Source organism: Rhinichthys klamathensis, unplaced genomic scaffold (genome assembly GCF_029890125.1).
Source record: "Rhinichthys klamathensis goyatoka isolate OS25496 unplaced genomic scaffold, OSU_Roscu_1.1 h1tg000595l_1, whole genome shotgun sequence".
Classification (NCBI taxonomy): Eukaryota; Metazoa; Chordata; class Actinopteri; order Cypriniformes; family Leuciscidae; genus Rhinichthys; species Rhinichthys klamathensis.
This window is the reverse complement of record NW_026607051.1, coordinates 2,495,527-2,519,315: the sequence shown is the minus strand read 5'-3', so window position 1 is coordinate 2,519,315 and position 23,789 is coordinate 2,495,527. Positions and strand designations below refer to the sequence as shown.

The 23,789-nt window shown below is 39.6% G+C and overlaps 2 protein-coding genes and 1 pseudogene across 2 annotated transcripts in view; all 3 read left to right on the top strand.

Moving 5' to 3' along the window:
* Positions 1-198, top strand: part of dnajb14 (DnaJ heat shock protein family (Hsp40) member B14) — a 138,016-nt gene extending 137,818 nt beyond the window's left edge. The window contains exon 8 of the mRNA XM_056240396.1: positions 12-198. Within this exon, the coding sequence (XP_056096371.1) occupies positions 12-136 (125 nt within the window). The 3' untranslated portion in view covers positions 137-198. The remainder of the gene's footprint in view (positions 1-11) is intronic.
* An 18,547-nt stretch (positions 199-18,745) lies between these two features.
* LOC130075654 (uncharacterized protein K02A2.6-like) lies at positions 18,746-20,263 on the top strand. The gene has a single exon (XM_056240397.1). The coding sequence runs from the start codon at positions 18,803-18,805 to the stop codon at positions 20,261-20,263; it is 1,461 nt and encodes a 486-aa protein (XP_056096372.1). The 5' UTR covers positions 18,746-18,802.
* Positions 19,659-21,828, top strand: LOC130075664 (uncharacterized protein K02A2.6-like; annotated as a pseudogene).
* Positions 21,829-23,789: the final 1,961 nt, after the last annotated feature.

The window sequence follows — 23,789 nt, the reverse complement described above, 5'->3', positions numbered from 1 at the left end:
ATCCCCTTCAGAAACAGACCTGCTGTATGCTGCTAAGGTCTACAGAGATGAAAGACTACAGCGAAAGGCTGAGCTCATGACCATGGAGAACTGCAAAGAGCTGGACAGATTAAACAACCTGTTCCGTGGTGGATAAACCTCAAACTGATACTAACAGACACTTAAGAAAATAAGACACCGTGGTATATTTTTTTTTTTTTTTTTTTTTTTTTTTTTTTTTTTTTTTTTTTTTTTACCATTCTTATAGAAAACATATTAAAAATGTTAAAAGTCTCTCACTCATCTGGGATATGCTTTGCTTCATATTACATCAGATCAACTGAGAAAAAGATAATTTTTACCCAGCACCATCAATCCATTTTTTAATCTGTCTCTATTATGTCTGACTTCACTAAACCATGGGCCTAGATGTTCTACACTTAAACTACACAACCTTTTTTTTTCTTCTTGACTTTGAATCCAAACTTGCATTGACTCCATATCTATGTTGCTCTCCTTGCCAAGTTTTAACAGTGCTACTAACTGGAAGAGATCACTATTTTGAATCTTAATGAACTTTAAATAGTACAGATGAAATATAAGCTGTTAATAGAGGAGTACTCTTCCATTCGGTTTAGGAACAGAAATTATTAGATTTTTTAAAAATATTCTCTTATAATTTTTTCCATCAATTGAAAATCCACACAACCAAAATTTCACACTTCGAAAAGATACCTTAAAAGTAATCCATATGATTCAAGCATACGTAACCAAATAAATATAGGCTTTTACTCCTTTATAAACCTTGAATAACTCGCATACATAGAGTTGACGAAATATGGTAAACATGGAAGCACAAACATGCTTGTGTAGCAAATTAGCTCAAAAGTAAAATATGTATAATTAATTATAACGAATTAATAGTACAATTATTTAATCAGTTTTTCCAACGAACAGACAGCATAATCAGTTATAAATTCTTGGCCAAGAAAGAAAAACCTTTTACCCTGCTAGTACTTTATACAGTAGAAATTGCATGTAGCTAGATCAAGACATTTAAGTGACTTTGATTTGTGAGCGGCAAACACAGAGACAATAAAGCATGGTTATAATGGTTTAATAAACAAAACTATGGGTAGGCTAGCCTGGGAAAACCCAGACAACTTCCGGGAAATTTAGATTTGCTCTGAAAGTTAGTCTGGTAAAGAGCTCATTCAAGCCCATTTCCAATCCGTCGAAATCAAGGCACCAATCAGAAACGTTGGGGCGGGCTTTACACGATGATGACAGCGCTGGGATTTTGAAGCAGATTTTGTAGCCTACATTACAAAGATGGATGCCGCCGTCGAACATCACTCGTTCGAATCCGCTATCGCGTCTGTTTTAAGCGATTTGAACGTTTCCTTTTTGTTAAAAACCGAGCAAAGAACAACACTCGGAGATGTTTCTCCGCCGCTCTGCATACGTCATCTCCTTCATCGCTCTGATTGGTTTTAGGTCTATCCGCGACGTCCGTTGGTGAAGCCCCTCTGGAAATGATTTGTCTATGACGCTTTGCCAGACCATAACTCAGTTACAACTGAGAATGGTCTGGTTTTAACCAGGCTATGGGTAGGCTACACACACAACTAAACTAAGTAAAGATTATATACAGAATTAAGAAAGTAAAGAAAAGTAAACAAACAGAGGGAGAGAAGAGAAGAGAGTGGCAATATTACAATCAGTTAACTACAACCTACGAGAAATCAGGGTCACCTTCAAAGGGGAACAATAACTTAGAAACGCATCTAAAGGCTGCGAACGGGTACTTGCATTGACTTCGGTTGCTGAACAAGTCCAGATGCGGGAGATTCTTGATGTTCGTTTGGGTTCTTTGGGGTGGTCCAACTTTAAGTTAACTTAAAGATAAAGTTCCCAGAATGAGACAGGAAACGTAGTGTCTCAAAAGAGATTGATAGTTCTCTGATCAGTTCAGATCTTTGCTCAAAGCCCCTAACAGTTCACACTCATTAGGTGAGGTGGCCAATCAAAGATGACCGGGAGAAAGTCTTTGTTCCATCTTATCCCATTTTGCATGTTTATGCTGGCATGGAGAATTTGTGCAGTTTTTACACAAAGGTATGGTAAAAATGTGATTATGCATTTATCATAACATTCTATGCACCATTGATTATAAAATGAAAAGAGGATTATTTTGAGACCAAGAAAGATGGGGATTTTAAGACGAAGCTGTGATGCATCATCTTTTGGAAATCAGCATTTGAAGTTACCCTAACATAACTAAAGAATCATAAAGTGGCTAATATAACATAGGGACATAATGTATATTAAAAATACAATATAGCCTACAGTTGGGACAGTTTGATTGTAAAATGGAGTAAATATTGAGTCAATTTCCTTTTTCTTATGGGTATTGGAAGTTGGTCTAGTCAAATGGCTGGCACTGTCTGTTTTGGTTGTGTGGACTTTCAGTGGATGAACAGAAATTATGAAAGAATACATTATCTTCCCTTGTGTTCTGAAGCATGACAGAATTTTCATTTTTCTTTTGGTGAACTTTCCCGTTAAACAATCATTTATCCTAAATTATTATCCTCCCTAAAATTCTATTCATTTAACACTGCTGTAATGTAATCTGTGTTCTAAGCTGTTATTTTTGAGATATAACATCAGTGAAGTACAAAAGATAAGTAGCACATGCTACTAAATTGCCTAAATACACCCTGTGAAACAAAATGTTAAAATTATTCATTCATAGAACAAGAACTATTTTACAATAATCCTCCTTGCCAAACCTTCTTGCAGATAATTTATTTTATATTAAAATTTAGAAAATAAATTTTTTCCAGTTACTAAAAGACTAACAATTAAAAGTAACTATTTAAAGGTGCAGTATGTAATATTGACCACTAGTGGTTGAAATGGGTACTGCAATTCAAATTCAAAACCGCCCCCTCCTCCTCAGACTCCACGCTCACGCTGGTTGCCAGAGTGTGGACACGCAACAGGAGCGAGTGCAATTGAAGATGGAAGGCGACAAGCCTTACAATAAGTTGATGAGTTGATTTATCCGTGTTTTAATATGCCTCTTGTCATAGAGCTTTTTAGATGGATGCCAAGGCTTTTTAGGTCAGGGAGAATCTGCGGTCTCTGACCTAGTTTGTTTGCTGGCTTCCGTGGCTGCAATACACTGTCCGTCAAATTGCAACCTAGGGTGTGAAAATACTATTGGGTAAATTGGCATGGGACAGGATCAAAAACATATTGCGACACGGAACGCACATCTCAAAGTAGAACAACTGGCTGTAGCATTGTTTTTTTGACCTTAGCATGTGTCCTAAATCTCTGCAAACATATTATGGTATCTTTGTCCTTTAGTACAGTCAAAAAAAATTACATACAGCACCTTTAAGTGTTTCTATTACTGTAACTTTTTTTTTTGTGGTCTTTTCATTGGACATTCCAGGAATTCCTTTTAGTAAGGTCTCTTTACACATCCCCCCTTGTTTTTTATTTCTTTTTTTTTTTATTACAAGGAATTTAGTTTCCTTACCCTTGGAATGTATATGTTGGTCAAACCTGTATGTGTTTAATTGCTGTTAATACCATAATAAAGTGGTATTACACTAGGGATATTTTTTTCCATTCTCTTATGTAATTAAATTGTACATATCACATATGTTAATAATTATATATTGTAAGTAACACGTTGTCATTCAGACAGTTTTTTACTCTATTATTTAAACCGCTTTTCCTTTTTAGGAGGAAAAAAAATAAAAGAATAAAAAAATAACGACAACAAAAACACAAACGCTATAAACAACTGTTACATGAGGTCTTACAAGGAGTCAGCAACTATGTGATACAAGTAGAAATTCTTGTATAATTTTGAAGAGTCCTTGTTTTTTTTTGTATGTAATAATCCTATTTCCTCCAGTATTTTTATGATGATTTTTCAATATAGGTTTTTTATGATCCACATCAGGAAGGTTTCTCTTGAGCCAACATTTAGTGACAGCTTTTTTGCAGGTGACCAGAAAAATCTTCAAGAGGCAATATCACTTTTACCCAAAACCTCCGGAGTAAATGGTAAATGGACTGCATTTATATAGCGCTTTCACAGACCCAATGGCCACCAAAGCGCTTTACATTTTGCCTCACATTCACCCATTCATACACCGACGGCAGTGTCAGCCATGCAAGGCGCCATCCAGCTCGTCGGGAGCAGCTGGGGTTAGGTGTCATAGACACCTCGTCAGGTGGAACCGGGGATTGAACCACCAACCTTCCTGTTTGTAGACAACCTACATGAACCACTGAGCCACTGCAACCCAGAGGAACATAGTGGGAAATGTCACATCTATTAAAAGCCCTATTCGGATGGGATTAGTTTTAAACGGGTAGATGGGGTAATGTAATTTTACCAAAGGACGTCTGTAATAATAATGGCCAATTTGCATGGGATAAGAAATCTCAGTAAAACTAGCAGAAGTGGGATGGGTAACTCGATTATGCACCGCCGTCACCTTCCTGTCGTCATGTGCGTATTATGTTGCTTCCTAATATCATGCGTGCAAACACACATGATTTTACCTGACATTACCCCATCAGGTCCGGTCAAACAATGTATTAATTAAATTCAGAGTGGATTATGTTGGTAGCTTAATGCTAAAAGAAGTTTCATGCCTCTAGCAAGTGCTTTCAACCTTCTTTTTGATCTGAATTGTAGCCTATGTGGAAAAACACTTTTGTTTTCCACAGACTTGTCCCACCGCAGAATGCAACTTAATTCTTTGTCAAGCGCCTCCATACTTGGAAAAAAAAAACACAGAAAATTACTTTTAAACAGGAAATGACGGAATATTTACGTACATATTTACAGCGGGTCTGTTCGCACAGGATTAGTATTACCTGAGGTAATTTTTCCGGACCTTTTTACAGAAGGTAATCGAGAGGGGGTTCAGCGAAAAATCGGCAGCTAGCAGCAGGAAGTAGCTGCCACTGGCAGCTGACCGTACCTGCCAATAAAACCGGACGTCAGCTGCCACTAATAATCGGAAGTCGGAGGTGTATGCCGCTTTTAGCCAGGCAAATAAATTATTATATTAATTTATATATAATTTTAGTACTTATTTACATAAAATACTTTTATTAGTAATTATTTTATAATATTTGATTAAAATCAAGATCATAGACATGAGAAAGAAAAAAAAACAAGCTACACTTGAAATTATGTATTTGTACGTGTATAAATATAACTTATGAATGAGTATACATGTTTGTTAAATAATGAATATGTAATCATTATTAATGAATGCATAAATTAATTCCTATGTACATAAACATTCATTAAACTTAATGAAAGTCCTGTCTAAATGACAAAAAGAACATTGTCCCATCAATGACCTTTATTTTAAATCATATTTTGCTATCATTAAGTTCAGTTTTACATTTCCAGTACTTAAATACATTCTTGTATTTGTTTAATAAAGCAGCTGTAACTTTTGAAACAGGCTTGATATTTGTTCTGAAATCAGAATGCTCAACAACAATCCTGAACAAGATGGTAAAGTTCGTAGAAAACTGGCTTGAAAAAGCCTAGCCAGAAAGTTTGAAAACGTTGTACAATGCATGTTTAACAAGATTTACCATGTTTCTAGTGTTAGGGGACAACAGTTTAAAGACCCAGGACCAGATATGATGAAAGAAGACCAGGAGTCGTGAGGTTCAATCAATCAATCAATCAATCAATCATTTATTTATAGAGCACATTTACGACACAACCAAGGTTGACCAAAGTGCTTTACACTGAATAAAAGACACACAGACCTAGCATTTATGAATACAAAGAAAAATAGGTAATCAATAAAAATTCATTTTCAAACAGAAGGTAGCTATATAGTGTTAAAAGCCAAAGAGAACAAATAAGTCTTAAGCTGAGTTTTAAAAGTGGAGATAGATGGAGCATGCCTAATCGACAGAGGAAGGCTGTTCCACAGCCTCGGTCCAGCAGCGGCAAAGGCGCGGTCACCACGTTTTTTTAATTTTACTTTAGGGACAGTTAGAAGGCCATGGTCAATGGATCTCAGGTTTCTAGATGGGGTATACGGTACCAAGAGATCAGTTAGGTATTGCGGTGCTATATTGTTAAAAGCTTTGTAGACGAATAATAAAATTTTGAACTCTATCCTATACTTAACCGGAAGCCAGTGCAGAGACATTAAAATAGGAGTTATGTGATCGAACTTACGCTTCCCTTCAAGCAGTCGAGCAGCTGCGTTTTGAACCATCTGCAGACGGGAGATTGATGCCTGAGAAATGCCATAATACAAAGAATTACAGTAGTCAAGCCTAGAAGTAACGAACGAATGAATAGCTATTTCTAAATTACTTCTTGATAGAATGGACTTTACTTTACTGAGAAGGCGCAGTTGATAAAAGCATGACTTAACAACAGCACAAATCTGTTTATCAAATTTTAAACTAGAGTCAAATAGGAAGCCCAGATTCCTGGCACACTTTGTTTTGTACGGGGTGAGAGGGCCAAGATCAAAGTCAAAAACACAGTTTTCATTGGGGCCGAACAACATAAACTCCGATTTGTTTTCATTTAAGTGTAGAAAATTGTTTGACAGCCATGACTTAAGATCATTCAGGCAATCTAACAGCGGCTGAAGAGAAGATTCATTATTGCGTTGCAAGGGAAGGTAAAGTTGGGTATCATCAGCATAAAAATGAAACGAGACACCATGTTTTTTAAAAAAAACAGCCAGAGGGAGCAAATCTAAAGAAAATAACACCGGCCCAAGGATTGATCCCTGAGGGACACCACAACCAAGCTGCTTATTGGAGGATGAATATTGTCCTAACTGTACAGTAAAACATCTATCTGACAGATAAGAGTGAAACCACTGTAAGACAGACCCACGAAGTCCTACACAAGACTCCAGGCGTGACAAAAGAATGTTGTGGTCAACTAAGTCAAAAGCAGCACTTAGATCTAAGAGGACCAGAGCCAAAGGTTTACCAGAATCTGTGATAAGATATATATCATTTAGGACTTTTAAAAGAGCAGATTCGGTGTTATGTAAAACTTTAAAGCCAGATTGAAAAACTTCATTGATTGAATTGTTTGACAGAAAAGTTTGTAATTGAGCCAATACAGCTTTCTCCATGATCTTTGAAATAAAAGGAAGATTTGAAATAGGTCGAAAGCTGGAGAGAGATGAGGAATCTAGATTAGGTTTTTTAATATATGGTGTTATCACAGCCTGTTTAAGGCAAACTGGAACAGTGCCCGTATATAAGCACTTATTAATGACGGACAGCAGACCTGGACCAATTGCATCCATATTTTGTTTGAGGAAATGTGAGGGAACAATATCATGTTGGCATGATGTAGGCTTAAGACGCTCCACAATTTCCTTACAGGAGTAGAAACAGAGTGGCTCAAACACAGACCATGTGGCGGAATATAAAGGAATCTCTGAAAAAGTATGTCCAGTCTGAGACATTTTAGCTCTAATGGCCAATACCTTATTTGTAAAAAAGTTTCCAAAACTTTCACAGAGCGAGACAGAAGGCGTAGGAAAAAGATTGACAGGTGGATTTAGCACAGAGTCAATAGTGGAAAAAAGTACACGAGGGTTATTTCTATTTTGCGTAATCAAATCAGAGAAATATTTACTTTTAGCAGCTTTAGCAGCCCTCTGAAATGAGGAAAGAGAGTTTCTCATAATTTCATATGAGACATGCGATTTGTCCTTTTTCCACTTGCGCTCAGCTCGACGGCAAGCCTGTTTAAGAGAACGCACTGATTCATTAAACCATGGAATTGGTACTGAAATACGGAATTTAAGCTTAAAAGGTGCAATACTGTTCAGAATAGAAGCACAGGTGGTGTTGAAAAATCTGAGATGTTCATCCGCATCCAGGTTATGAAGAGTAAATTCCGTTTCAGAAGTCCACGCTCCAAGAAATGCTGCAGTGAACTCCTCCCTGGAGTGTGCACTGAACGTACGAGACATACGGCCCATGGGCTGAATTTTTAGTGTTTGACCAAAGTATGGAACAGAGAAAATTACAGGCATGTGATCAGAGAAGGTTGCATTGCTAATTGTAAAATCTGATACAGATAATCCATGAGTTAAAATCAAGTCCAAGGTATGACCCTGTAGATGCGTTGGGCCAGATACCCACTGAACAAGGTCAAAAGACTCAATGAGATTTAAAAACTCCATGGAGAGAGTTTTAGATGCACAACAAACATGAATATTAAAATCACCAAGCAGCAGTATTTTATCGTAAGCAATAACAAGATTCCCCACAAATGCAGCAAATTCGTTAATAAATTCAGAGTTATGTTTGGGAGGGCGATATAACAGAGCAATGGTGACAGGCTACTAGTATTTGAAATAGTTGCACCTCAAAACTGCTATATAAAGATGTAGATAAAAATTGACAAGAAAAAGTGTTTTTAAAAACAGTCACTAACCCCCCACCGCGGCCTGATGAGCGCGGGGTATTTAAAAAGTCACAGCCCTGCGGTAGTAATTCAACAAGCGAGCTTAATTCGCCAGGTTTAATCCATGTCTCGGTGACACAAAGGAAGTCCAGTGCTTGTGTAGTAAACAGTTCGTTTAAAATGAAAGTTTTATTTACCAGGGATCGTGCATTGATAAGGGCCATCTTCAATACAGATGAGTCATTATCCGACTGTGTTGCTCGACACAGTGGCCGGAGATTACGGAGATTAACTCCGCCATGGTAAATATACATCCCATGACGATGCGTGGAAATAATAACAGGGATAATCGCGCGTGGCCGCTGGAACTGAACCTCAGGAAAGCACCTTCCTGTGTCGCATCCACAAACCCGAACTCCCAACGAGTAGAATGGGTGCTGCACGCCGTTCTCTCGAGCCAACGCAATTTTCCGGCGAACAGCGACACCACCCCGTTTGCCGCGCCTCCTCCGGCGCTTTCTTTTGGGTAAGTCCGTCGGACACCTGCGCAGGTGCACAGGGAGATTGATCGCAGAAAACGATGGAAACACTCTATATCCATTAACATCACCATTTGCGGAGTCCATGACCACACTACGAATGTTAAGCAGTGTTAGGCGGTCATACAGGAGGATGGAATTACAATTTGCGATAATAATGGAGATAAGAAAAAGAATAACACATGCCAACGGCAACGACGAAGCGGACAGCAGACGGTTGAAGTTTAATCGGAGAAGAAAGGAGTATAAGAGGCTGTCTGTTTTTCTGTGTGATAGGTCTTGTTCGTATCGCGAGTAGCTGCCGTGGTATTTCTGTGAACAGGCCTCCTTTAAAAGAATAAACATCTTTTAAAGTACAATTTGAATCCTGATGTCTCTTATGCTGTGATGCTGTTTGTTTAATTATTGTTTTTTGGTGTCAGAAGTGGGATCTCACAGCAGTTTCTTCTGGTCCTGAAGACGGATTTGACGACTGATCATCCAAGCATTAGGCTTCTGGTCTTACCTCGAAAATTGAGAACTGCTTTCAGGGCCAGGAGTAACTCGACTGAGATCAAAAAGAATCCAGTGGCAGTAAAAGCATCTCGGGTAAGAGACCGTAAAATTATTTTATTTTGTGTGGTGTAATTTGATATGACTGTGAGTGAAGTAGGTTATTATAGTTTTGCATTTTTCATTAGTTTTTATTTTTATTTCGTTTCGACTTTTTGTTTTCAAATTCAGTTTAGTTTTAATTAGTTTTTAAAGAGGGTTTGCTAGTTTAGTTTAGTTTTTATTAATTTTAGTGTTAGTTTTAGTCTTTTTTTTGTAATTTGGGTTATTTGTCAGGGGCAAGATTCAAAAAGTATTGTGTAATATTAACTCAACAAAAACATACAATTTTAGAAAATGTATTCAACAATAACACCAGTAGCTACATAAAATGTACATATGGGCACAAGTATGTAAACAGTCTACACAAGACTCTGCAGTAAGTGCAAAATGTGTAAGTGACGTGTTGACACATGAACAGCATGTATTCAACATATTTTTGAGCCACAAAACATTGCTGTCAGAGTGTCAGGAGCTCAATCTCTTTACCTGTTTACAAAATCCACACATCTTCTATAGCCTACAAAATACAAAATCCACACATCTTCTATAGCCTACAAAATTCACACCCTATACAAATTCCACAGCTGTACAATTTTCACACCCTATACTAAATTTACCCTATACAATACTCATCTGGATTGAAGCAGCAAATATTCAGTGTAAGAGTAAAAAAATGACATAACATTATTTAATATTTGAATCACAGCTTGTATAGTGTTTTGACATGACAACCCAACTGCATTTTACCTCAAACTTGCGACTAGTTAACTTTCTAAAAAAGGCGCAATCGCTTCTCGGGTCGACATTAACACTGACAAAATTGTATTCAGAATTAAAAATATTTTTTATAGCACTTTTTAATGTGTGATTGAGTAAAGGTGTTCACGAGATACCAACCTTTCGCGAACTTGCTTTCAACGAACACTCGTTTTCATGGAGACGCGGTGTGCAAGGAGGGGAGGGGCTGTGTGTGCGTGCGTGCGTGTGCGCGTGTATGTGAGAGAGACGCGTGAGTGACAGAGAGACGGAGGGAGAGCAGGTAAAGGAAATGCAGCTGAACGAATACGCTGCTCTTATGTTATTTGCTCTATGAAAGACATTGACAAAGACGAAAACTAAGGACATTTACTCAATTATTTTATTTTATTTTAGTTAGTTTTGCCAAACATACATTTTTAGTTAGTTATCGTTTTTTTGTAATCCCTCGTTATTATTTTTATTTCAGTTAACGACAATGTTTTTTCCCCCCTAGTTTTTGTTTTTTCGTTTGTTTTCGTTAACGATTATAACAGTAACTTTGTCTAATCTTAGTCTCCACCATGAAACAGGGCCGATGGCTCCGGCTACAGATATAACAGTATACTGAAAGTGATAACTGAATTCACTGAGTATAATCTAAGTAGTTAGGTTGCTGCTTTTAACCCACTGGGGTCTAAGGTGTTTTTGGGGTCCTTGAGATGTTTTGACATGCCCTGACATTTGTGCTTTTTTCAGTTGCTTATAAACATATTAATGGCACAGGTGAAATTACACTCTATTTAGCACAAACAGGGCTACCATAATATGTGAGCAACATGTATGTACATGTTTGTATTTTTGAGAGAATATTGTTTATGCATGGTTATTGAAAAAACTAAAAATGAAAGTTTCTGAAATAAGGCCACAAAACACATACTAAATATGTGTCCACAAGACTTTTGACTAATGGATGTTGTCGCCTAGAGTTTTTGGTTCAAAATGATCTGAAAATCATCCTGCCTAATCATTCACATAAAACAATAGATTGGTTTAAATTGTAAAAAAATAACATTTTTTTGTTTGGAAAGGCAATATGCGTGGGGGCATGATCGGCCCAACCCCCTCATGAATAATTAGGTGGTTCTCACCTGAGAAGACAAAGACCCGCATAATAATGAGCCTTTCATTCAGGTGTGTCACACAAGAAAGAATCATCATCATCATCATCATCAATCGGCTGCAAACAGGGTAGGTTTGCAGTCGGTCACCAATTTTCTCCATTCCCTTCGATCTTTGGCCACATCCCTCAGTTTGTTCGCTGTGGCCGGTACGTCCTTGTTAATGAGCTCGCCGATGTATTGATGGTACAGTTTACGTGGTCTTCCTCGGCCTCTTTTCCCGTGCCGTTCTTGTGGTGCATACAAAACATATTTGTTTATTAAGTCGTTCTCGCTTCTTCTGAGGCAGTGGCCTACAAATCTCAACGGCCTTTGTTGCACTCGGAGGACGAGTTGGTCGCGGTCGACTTGCTTGTAGATGTCTTCGTTCCTGATTTTGTCTGGACGTTTAATGCCGAGCATTATTCTGTAGCAGTTGGTAGCGAAACTATTGGGCTGGTTTTTGATCTTGCTGTTGATAATCCAACTCTCGTATAGAAGGATTGAGATGCATGCGGCTTCAAATATGTTGATCTTAAGTTTGATTGGAATGGTCTTTGCCTGAAAGACGTTTTTCATCTTCCAAAAGGCCCCCCATGCTTGACCTTTTCGTGCTCTGACGTCTGACTCTGTAGAGGCTATTTGTGAGCCGAGATATTTGAAGTTCTTGGTCCACTCGATGCTCTGACCATTTAGCTGTATGTACTGGTGGGTATGGATTGCCATGTCTAGGCCAGCATGTTGTTTGTTGCTTAATACTTTTGTCTTGCCTATGTTGACTTCAAGGCCTACTCTCCTGGCCCACTTGGCTGTTGTTTTAAGTTGTTGCTGCGATCTTTCCAGGGTGCTTTCGAATAGAGCGATGTCATCTGCGAAGTCCAAGTCGAATAGTGAGACATTAAGTTGCCTAGTTGACTCTCTTAGATGTGTTACGATGCCGTTGGATTGGGTGGTATCAGCATGTTCCTCCTCAGCTTTTGTTAGTACATAGTCGAGAACGATGATAAACAGGAAAGGAGCTAGTGTGTCGCCTTGTAGGACACCAGTTGAAATGTCGACTTGCTCTGACAGCTTCCCCTCGACTAGTACATGGCTCTTGGAGTTGGTGTAGATTGCTCGAACTGCTCTTACCAATTTGTTTGGTATGCCATAGTGTCTCATGATTTCGAACATTGTTGGTCTGTTGATCGAGTCGAAGGCTTTCTTGAAGTCGACAAATGTGATGTAGTAGTCGAGATTCTTGTCATTGTAGCCTTCGATTATTCTACGCAGGATGTGAACTTGTTCTGTGCACCCTCTACCTCTTCTGAAGCCAGCTTGATTGGTGCGCAGGACTTTGTCGATCGGGTCTCTTATCCTATGCAGGATAACTTTGTTGTAGACCTTTGCGGCGATCGACATAAGGCTGATCCCCCTGTAGTTGTTCATCAGGGTCAAATCACCTTTCTTGGGTAGAGGGACAATTAAACTGGTTGTGAATTGTTCGGGTGCCGATTCTTGCGTGTAGACTCTGTTGCAGATATCAAGGAGGAGACCGGCTACATAATCTCCTCCGAACTTTAATGCTTCTGCTGTTATTGCATGGTCAGGCCCTGGTGATTTCCCGCTTTTAATTTCCTGAATTGCTCATTTTATCTCCTCGATGATGAATGGTTGTGTTTCGATATTGAGGTCCTTAGCGGCAGGCTCAATGGGCGAGCTATCCGTGATGATGATGTTGTTGTTGAGCAATGTGCTAAAGTATTTTTGCCACTCCTTTAGCAGTTCTTGTGTCGAATTGATTTCTTTGCCATCGGCTCTCTTCATTTTGTGTTTATTAGTGAACTTAGTTTTGCCGCTGATTTCATTCACGATCTCCCAAGTCCCAAGTTGTTCTCAGTTTGTTTGCTTTTGCGGCTTCTGTTAATCTGTGAAGTTTTTCTTCTAGGAAGTTGATTCTGTCCTTTTCGTAGGACTCCAGGAGGTTTTTGGTGAGTTGTTGGGTGTCTTTCTTGTTGTTTCTCCTGGCTTCATTACGTTTTTTGAGAATTTCAGTGGTTCCAGTTGAGACCCAGTTCTCGGTCGTTTTCTTCTTTACTAGACCGACCGTGCTCTCTGCTGCCTCCTCGATAGCTTGTACGAATATATCGTACTTTTGCTGCAGATCTTCACGGTCGTCTTCTTCACTGAGTAGGCTGTAGCGATTCTGGATCTCAACTACATACTTCTGCTGTAATTCACTGTTGTCCCTGAGCCTCTTCCAGTCGAACTTGATGCGCTTGGTCTTGATTTCTCGTGGTGCTCGTAGGCTGATCTTGATCGCGGCACTGACTATTCTGTGATCAGATCCAAGTTCGACAGTGTTGTAGGCTCGCACGTTCCTTACCGAATTGATCCATTTGCCGCTAACTAATATGTGGTCTAGTTGAGCTCTGTTTTTGCCGTCGTTTGCTTTCCTGTTGGCGTCCGGCTGCCAAGTCCAGATTCTGGATTTCGGGTGCGGGAATCTGGTTTGCATTGGCCTGATGTTGTTAATTTCGCAGAACTCAACTAGTCTACTTCCGTTGCCGTTTGTTAACTTGTGAAGTACATGCTTGCCGATGACTCTAGGATTGGATTGATGACAGTCTTCTCCGATTCTCGCATTGAAGTCGCCTGCGATGATGAGCATGTTGTGTGGCGGGATTTCCTCAGTGCACTCGGTGAGCTTGTCGTAGAAGTTGTCTTTGTCTTCATCGGGTTTCTCTTCTGTCGGAGCGTAGGCCACGATGACTGTTGTAGATGGATTGCCGGCAAAAGTTGCTGTCATTATTCGCTCGGACACTTTGATTGTTGCTGTTAGGGACTTTGCCGCTTTGCTGCTTGTGAGGAGCCCTATTCCTCCGACATGGTTGCCTTGCGTTGTTTTTGTGGCTGAGCAGTAGTCGAATCTCCACTCTCTGCCATTGTAGACTTCGGTGTAAGTGTTGATGTTGTTAGTTGCTGGTAGTCGATGTTCTTGGACGGCTTTGATGTCGATTCCGTTCTCTTCACATCCATGGATAAGCCGATGGAAGCGTTCGGATTGTTCGAGTGTTGGTGGCACTTCTTTGTTTTTACTCTTTCCTGCTTTTCTTAGAGTACGGACGTTGTAAGTGGCAATGATGGTTGGTTTGCGGTGGGTGAATAGACGATGTTGTGTCGTAGTGATGGCGCTTGTGTTGTCCTGTTTTGTCGTTGTATTATCGGAAGCAGTTGCCTGAACCGTCATAAGCGATGGGATCGCACAGCGACGCAACAAAGACGTTTGATTGACGTTGATTAACCCCAAGCGGGTTACTAGCCCTGCAAGGGGGTGGATCAGTTTAACATCGTGATCCTAGATCCAAGAAAGAATGCAAGGATTATATATAAATATATATATATATATATATATACGTACACACACACACACATATATATATATATATATATATATATATATATATATATAATCAAAATATAAATGAAAGTCAAAAGCACATTTTTAGTCATACCTGGAAACAAATCCTGTTCAAATAGACTATATGGGCCATTCTACAGAATTGGTTCAAAGTTAGAGTTGGAAACATCTTAATACACTACAAAAGACAATTTTCTTTTTGAGTAGAATGCACTTAAGAGTAAACTCAGGAATAAGCACTATTTGAAGAATTGCCCATCGTTGTCTCGACTCTGATTTGTATTGTTTAAATAGACAAACATAACAGTTGGCGACGAGGATTTTTGGTTATCATATGGAAGCACTGTCTCCTAGTTTTTTTTTCCAGATGGGTGTTTTTTTTCTGGGAGAAGTGATAAAAAGAGATGAAACACAGCCTCACGGAGATTGAGGGGTAACATTAGATTCATCACAAACTAGTAAGTGAATTAAGAAAGATGACAGGACATATCGGAAAGATTGATCCATTTGAAAATGCTACGGATGATTGGACTTTGTACTGTGAACGAATCGAGCAGTATTTCAAAGCTAATGACCTCTGCTGAAAAGCGGGTGTCAGTGTTGTTGGAAAGCATATGCTCTGCTGAGAAGCCTCACTGCTCCCACAAAGCCTGCTGATCTTAGTTTTGGCAACATTGTGAAGATAATGCAAGAGCATAGCACCAAAACCGCTGCTCATTGCAGAACGATTCAGATTTCATAAACGGAATCAGAATGATGGAGAGTCAATCGCAGTTTATGTAGCTGAATTAAAGAAATTGTCAGAACACTGTCAGTTTGGGGACGGACTAAATGACGCGCTGAGAGATCGCGCTAGTCTGTGGCATTTCACAAGAGAGTATACAGAAGAGATTGCTCTCAGAGGCAGATCTAACATTCAAACATGCAGTTGAAATGTCTGTTGCCATGGAAACGGCTGCCAGAGATGCAGTAGGGCTGAGATCAGGAGTTAAAATGTCTGTAAACAAGGTGACCACTGCAGGTTAACCTAAAAGAACTATGCAAAAAGTTGAACTGTGTTACCGTTGTGACGGGAGGACACAAAGCAAATCAGTGCAGATTCAAAACTGAAATGTGCAGAAAATGCAACAAAGTTGGACACATACAAAGAGCATGTCGGTCTGATGTAGGCTACCATACATTGAAAAAGAGAGACAGTACAAGGCTCAGAAAATGAAAAGTAGGAATGTGCATGTTGTTGCCCAAAACTCAGATGAAGAAAGTGACACAGGGTTGGCAAATTTAGAAATCTAAAGTCTGAAAAGCAGGGACGTGCACAGGGGGGTTGCTCAGGTTGCCCGGGCAACTGCCCATATGCCCTTCTCACTCAAGTTGCGCTTCTCACTCAAGTTGCCCTTCCGAGAAAAAAATTAAATCGTACAATGGATGCAGAATTTCACGTAGGCCTAGATTTAAAAAAAAATCGCAAAGCCTCATTCACTTCCATTCGGGCACCGAAAGTGAAAGTCAGTATGAAGGGCAAACGCTGCACGCGACCATAGACTGCACGCGACCGGCGTAGGGCCACGCAAATTACTTAAGGCCACGCCTCCATCTCGTGTCATAGTCATAGCGCGCCGTCAAATGTGTAGCTACAACATCCACGACAAAATGAAGCGAAACTATCCTTCTGGTCACGAAAAGAGGAAGAAGAAAAAAACCATGAGAGTGAATTGTGGGAACAACAATCAGGTAAACTTGTGTTCTCTCCTCTCTAAGTTTGATAGAATAGAATAGAATAGAATAGAATAGAATAGAATAGAATAGAATAGAATAGAATAGAATAGAATAGAAAAACTTTATTAATCCCCAAGGGGAAATTGCAGTGTTGCAGCAGGATTGTAACACAGAATACAAACCAAACATATTACATAGACTGACATATACTGACAAATAAATAAAAAAATATATTTTTTTTAAATAGATAAAAATATTACAATGTATCTTAACAAGTATAAAATGTATACACAAGTGCAACAGTGCACAAAGATGTGAAGTTAGTATCACATGTGAATATTGAGTGTTAAATATAATGTTAAAAATAATATAATGTCCTTTATCATTCACGTGTCATTCAGTCTCCTCAGTCTCCTCTCCCTGCCCAGAGAGTTGTTGTGAATTGTAATGGCAGTGGGTAGAAATGACTTCCTGTAACGGTCCTTGCTACAGCGGAGTTGTAGAAATCTCCAGCTGAATACACTCTGCTGCCCGACCAGCAGGTTGTGCAGCGGATGTGAAGTGTTGTCCATGATATTGTATAATTTGTGTAACATTCTTCTCTCCACAACCAACTCCAGGGGCTCCAGAGCAAGCCCCAGCACAGAGCCAGCCTTCTTTGATGTCAGCAAAGTTTGATGTTTTTCGGTCTTGCTAACCTAGCTGGGCAGGCAGTGCATCTCTTGCTTCACTTTGTGGCTGACAAAAGTGAGAGTAAAATACAATTATTTATTACGTTTGATTTTGATAAACGACAAAGTGCAACGGTGTTTGTTTACTGCAGCTCGGAAAACATAACCGCGTCGCGTGTGTTATCGTGCGTTCATATGCGCGTGCACGAAATGAAACTCGCATTTTTCAAGCAGAAATATGTGGAGACCAGACATACTGTACAATACATGCACGTGAATGATGGCACTCCCAATCAAAGTACACATTATACTTTTAAAACAAGACACTAATTATGCAAGATAGAAAGCAATGTATTGACAATTTGACATTGATTGACTATTGATTTATAGGCTATATTGAATTAAAAATGTTGATTAGCTGGACATACTGGTCAAAATGGATGCACATCCCTCAGTAAATAATAACCATAAATCAAGAATTGCTTCAACATGCATAATAAAAAATTAAAAAATCATACTGATGCCGAAAATGCCCAGGCTGTAGAAAGAACCAAAGTTAATCCCAAAAGCCAAAGCTCAGGGTTATAATTTATTATTTTCTTCTTATTTATGTTTACGTTAATATTCACTTACTTAATAATATTCACTTATTATCTTAACATTCTATAGAAAATACTCTATTCAATAAATATTGTGTGTTTGAACCTCATTCTGTTCTATATTGTTGTACTTATTCTTTGACTGTTTTGTTTAAAGGAGGGAGGATTGTATGGGAGCGCTGAAGTGTCAGGTGTGACTGTGGCAATGGCAAATGGTTTACATAGCTCACGACATCACAGGTCAGGTAGAGGGCCCCTTAGCAGAATTTTGCTTAGGGCCCCAGGGAGGTCAGGATCGGCACTGGGTGTAGCAGTCGATTCTGTTCCTTACCGGAATTCCTGTTCCCTTTACGCAATCATACTACAAATCATGCGTAGTTGCCCAGATGAGCAAAAAGCACAATTGAATGTACGGGAAGCCAAAAGGTTAAAAAAGGATTGTATTTTTTCCGAAATCTAAGCGTTTTTTTATTTTATTAGAAGCGAGTTTTTCCCCATCTGTCAATTCAATCCAGATTATTTATTTAAAAAAAATAAAATAAAAAATAATAATAATAATAATTAAAAAAAAATAAACAATAATATGAGGAACTCTTTTTCTCATGTGTGTTTTGGTGACATTTAACATATTGTTAATACATTTTGTATACTGCAAAGTTGTATATCATAAACCTGTCATCTTTGACGTTTGCAATCTTTATAAATAATAATAAGACCATAATATGAGGCATTGCGTTTGGACATAAACACGATCAGATAAGGCGATTTGTATGGGCAAAATTCAACTGAATATATTCCTTCATATAGCCCGTGAGTTTTGGGGGTAGTGCCCTTTTTTCAGGTCAGAGCAACTGCCCCACAAAATTCCTGTGCACGTCCCTGCTGAAAAGTGACTTAAAACAAGCAATCTGGCTTACACCTCAAGTGAATGGACAGACAATCAGAATGGAATTGGATACAGGCTCCGCTGTATCAGTGATGTCACAGCACGAGTTTGAAAAACATTTCAAAACGACTAAATTAAAGCCATTGCCTGTTAAACTGAAAACATATACTGGTGAGCCCATAATCCCTCTTGGGGTGATGCCTGTGATTGTAATGTACAATGATCAACAGAGTGAATTAGATCTATACATAGTACGAACAGAGGGACCAGCACTTTGGGGACGTGACTGGTTGAGAAAGTTGCAGCTGGACTGGAAATCCATAAAACGTCTGCAAGTCACAGTTCCTTCATCGAAGTGCACCCAAATGAAGCTGGAAAAAGTGCTGGATGGGGCTGTAGCTGTGTTTCAGTCGGGAATAGGAACGCTGAAGCATATAAAAGGAAAGATAACCCTGAATGAGAATGCAGTACCCAAGTTTCACAAGGCGCGGCCTGTTCCCTATGCTATTCGCCAGAAAGTGGAAAATGAGCTGGATCGGTTGGAAGCTGAAGGAATACTTTCAAAGGTTGACTGGAGTCCCTGGGCAACTCCAGTTGTTCCTGTTGCCAAGAAAGATGGAACTGTTAGACTTTGCCGGGATTTTAAAGTCTCTGTCAACCCTGAATTGCAGGCAGAACAATATCCACTACCAAGAATAGAGGATATTTTTGCTACACTTGCAGGTGGACAGCTCTTTAGTAAAATAGACTTGGCGGAAGCATATTTACAGATGGAAATGGAGGAGGACTCAAAAGTGTTCTTGACTATCAATACTTTCAAGGGCTTGTATCGCTATAACAGGCTTGTTTTCGGCGTCGCCTCAGCACCGGCCTTATGGCAAAGGGCTATGGATCAGGTACTTCAGGGTTGCCCTGGTACCCAATGTTACCTCGATGACATCATCATCACAGGTGACAGTGACAGTGGTCACTTGGAGAACTTAGCACGGGTTTTAAGGAGATTGGAAGAGTATGGACTGCGCGCAAGACGTGACAAGTGTGAGTTTTTCAAAGACACCATTACGTATTGTGGACATAAAATTTATGTGAATGGTCTGCACAAGTGTCACGACAAGCTAAGAGCTGTTGCAGAGGCTCCACAACCGGAAGATGTCTCGCAATTGAGGTCCTTCCTTGGATTTGTCAATTACTACAACAGGTTTTTGCCAAATCTGGCTACTGTTCTCCATCCTCTAAATGCCCTGTTACAAGCAGGAAAGAAATGGACTTGGAAAAAGCAATGCAGGCAAGCTTTTCAGGAAGCAAAGAAACTAGTGATGTCAGACACAGTTCTGACTCACTATGACCCGCACAAGCCACTAAAGCTGGCATGCGATGCCTCACCATACGGCATAGGGGCGGTGTTGTCACACGTGATGGGTGATGGAACGGAGCGCCCCATAGCTTTCGCATCACGCTCCCTCAGTGCTACAGAGAAGAACTATGCACAGATTGATAGGGAAGCTTTGAGCCTGGTATGAGGCGTAAAACGATTCAATCAGTATCTGTATGGAAACAACTTTACCTTGGTTACGGACCATCAGCCATTGGTTTCCATTTTCAATCCTCAGAAAGGAATTCCACTGACTGCAGCAGCACGGATTCAAAGGTGGGCGTTGTTTCTTGGAGGACATAGATATCAGATTGAATTCAAAAGAACACACAGACATGCTAATGCTGATGGGCTATCACTTCTACCATTGGATGGGTGTGATTCAAAGACAGAGAACGTAAGCACACCTTTGGACGTTTTTACAATTGCTCAGCTTGAGAGTTCTCCTGTTACAGACGAAATTAGTCGGAGAGAAACCAGGAGAGATCCTGCATTGTCTCAGGTATATTTAGCTATACAGTCTGGCTGGAATGCAGAGCAGAAGATTCGTTTCACACAATTTTATCAGCGCCGTGATGAACTAACTCTGGATGGTGGTTGCATCATGTGGGGATTAAGAGTTGTTGTACCTCCTAAGTTGCGAACTCGAGTTTTGGAGGAGCTTCATGTTGGGCATCTAGGAGTGGTAAAGATGAAATCACTTGCTAGAAGCTTTGTATGGTGGCCTGGAATAGATCAGCAGATCGAGCAGCTCGCCATGCATTGTTCAGGATGTCAACATGTGCAAAAGGTGCCAAAGGCTGCACCTCTACATCCTTGGGAGTGGCCTGCGTTACCGTGGCAAAGGATCCATGTTGATTTTGCGGGTTCTTTCATGGGCACCACATTTCTGGTTGTGGTCAATGCGTGTTCAAAGTGGCCAGAAGTATGACCTTCACAACCGCCGCCCAAACTGTGACGGTTCTGAGAGAACTTTTTGCAAGGACTGGTGTACCAGAACAGCTGGTGAGTGACAATGGTCCCCAGTTTATATATGAGGAGTTCCAGATCTTCTTAAAGAACAATGGAATCAAACATGTGACCTCAGCGCCCTACCATCCAGCTACAAATGGCTTAGCTGAGAGATTTGTGCAAAGCTTGAAAAATGCACTACGGGCCATGACAAGCGAAAAGATCACACTGAACCAGAAGCTCCACAATTTCTTGTTTGCATATCGAAATGCAACTCATGTCACCACAAACCGAACACCTGCCATGTTGTTCCTGGGTAGAGCCTTACGTTCAAGGTTGGATTTGTTGAAACCCAATTTGAGGAGGGCTGTACATGACAGACAGATGAAGCAATCACAAGGAGGAGGAAAAACCAGAGAGTTGGAAGTAGGAGAGAGTGTGCTTGCTAGGAACTACAGAGGAGATCATAAATGGACACCTGTAAAGGTCAAAGAAAGAACAGGACCACTCTCATATACAGTTGAGATTGCACCAGATACTATCTGGAGACGACACATTGATCAGTTGAGAAGATCAGATGTTCCTCTGGAAAGTGCGAGTGTTCCATTCACCACTACTGATACTGTTTCCAGTGGAAATGATGCAACAACACTTCAAGATGATACTGTAGTTTCCAGTAAAGTGCCACAAGCACTAACTCCAACCTGTGAAGAGAAACGTTACCCTACCCGGGTACGGAAACCACCAAACCGTCTGTATTGAGTAGGATGCACTTAAGAGTAAACTCAGGAATAAGCACTACTTGGCCACTCAAGGTTAACTCATGATAGAATTTGGTTGGCCAGCCTGTTGTTCGATGTTGCACAGTAAAAATACAAAAGAAGAATTGCCCATCGTTGTCTCGACTCTGATTTATATTGTTTAAATAGACAAACACAACATCTTTTTCCATAAATGTCTGTATAAAGTATTATTTTTTAAAGTAGGCCAATACATTTTATCATACATATTTCAAAGTTAAGGATTCATTATTCATTATTTTGATATAGCTTGCATTGGAACAAACACTATAACAGTTTATTAGTTTATTTTTGACAAAACATACTATATATTTAACATATGAGCAGAAACTGTCTAACAAAAGCTTATTTGATGTCTATTTTAGTAAAAACTTTATAATCTATCCAAAACTAGTCAACGAAATGTTGTCATTACAGACACTTTTCTTAAGTACATTTAAAATCAGGTACTTTTTACTTAAGTAGGGTTGTCATTGTGGTACTTCTACTTTTACTAAAGTAAATATGTCTCTGGTTATTTGTACTTTTACTTAAGTACTGAGATCCAGTACTTCCTCCACCACTGAAAAACAGACATTTTCAAATTCCAAAGCTTGTAGCCTACAATGTGTAGTCATAAAAAATAAGCCTATAATATGAACGCACCTGCGAAATTTCATGTTAAGCTTTTTCTTTTTAACAGGCTCAGGAAGGAAAATGCCATTAACGTGAAACGTTGCGCGTCGCATTCATATAGGCTCTGTATAGGCTATATAGTTTTCCTCCCATAGAGCCTATTATTACGAAAAAGCTTAACGTCAATGCAGTAAGACGGTGATATTAAAACTCAGTAGCTGATATGCCTTATTGAACGCCCAATGCGCTATTGCACGTGAAGCGTTTTATAATGGTTTTCTATGGGTGTTGTTCATAATCTGATTGCCTCTATAAAGTATGCTTTATTAATAAGGTAGGCCTATATTGTGTACTAAATTTGACACTTCAATATCACTCACATTAAAGGAGCTGTATGTAAGAAATGTATTTCAATTAATCATAAAATGGCCCTGAAATGTCACTAGACATTAAGAAATCATGTACATTTCAAATACTTATATCACTGACAACAGTAGTCTGGCCAGGATATTGTCATTTAAAAAGTGCAGTTGCAGCCCTCAACTGATGTTGATGTTGTCATGTTGTGTTTTGGTCTGATGCTCCACCCTCCACCTATCTACCAATCACAAAGTCAGTAGTGTTGCGGCATCCGGGTTGCCAGGTCTGCTCTAGTTACCACAGCTGCAGCTCGTCACGTTCCTGCTGGATCCTGCTGCCGATCTGGCAACCTCGAGTCAGGGAGGAGGGGGAAGGGATACACCACTCTACAGTAATTTGACAGTGATTGCAGTACTAGTTTTGGCCACAATCTTACATACAGCTCCTTTAAGCGTCTTAAATGTGGAAGAACGCTTGATTACGCGGCCGTTGTCTGTTTTAGCAGCTATACTGCCATCTAGTGGTAGCAGCTTTTCTCAGACAGTGTGTGTGGATCTTGCAAGACGAAACCGGCGAAATGAAAGTCTCAAAATCCAAATGAATCAAAAAGGATCGACTCAGAAACGAGTCAATGAATGCACACGTGTCACCTCATCCACAAATGCACATCTTACTTGTTGCATGCACAAATTCTGGCCTACATTAATACAAAATTGAGGTTTTGTATTAACAACTAGGCCTATGTCTCTATTTGTACAAAATGCTGCACATTCATGTGATTCTGGATTTTGCACACACAAGTTGTATTGTATTAGTTTAAATGTAGCGACGCACATTTGTGAATTTGTCAAATAAATGGGTAGTTGTGCACACATTAATAATTAGCACCAGGCCTATTCATTTGTAGTTGTTTGTGTGTGGGTTGTGAAATGCTTAAAAACAGCGAAA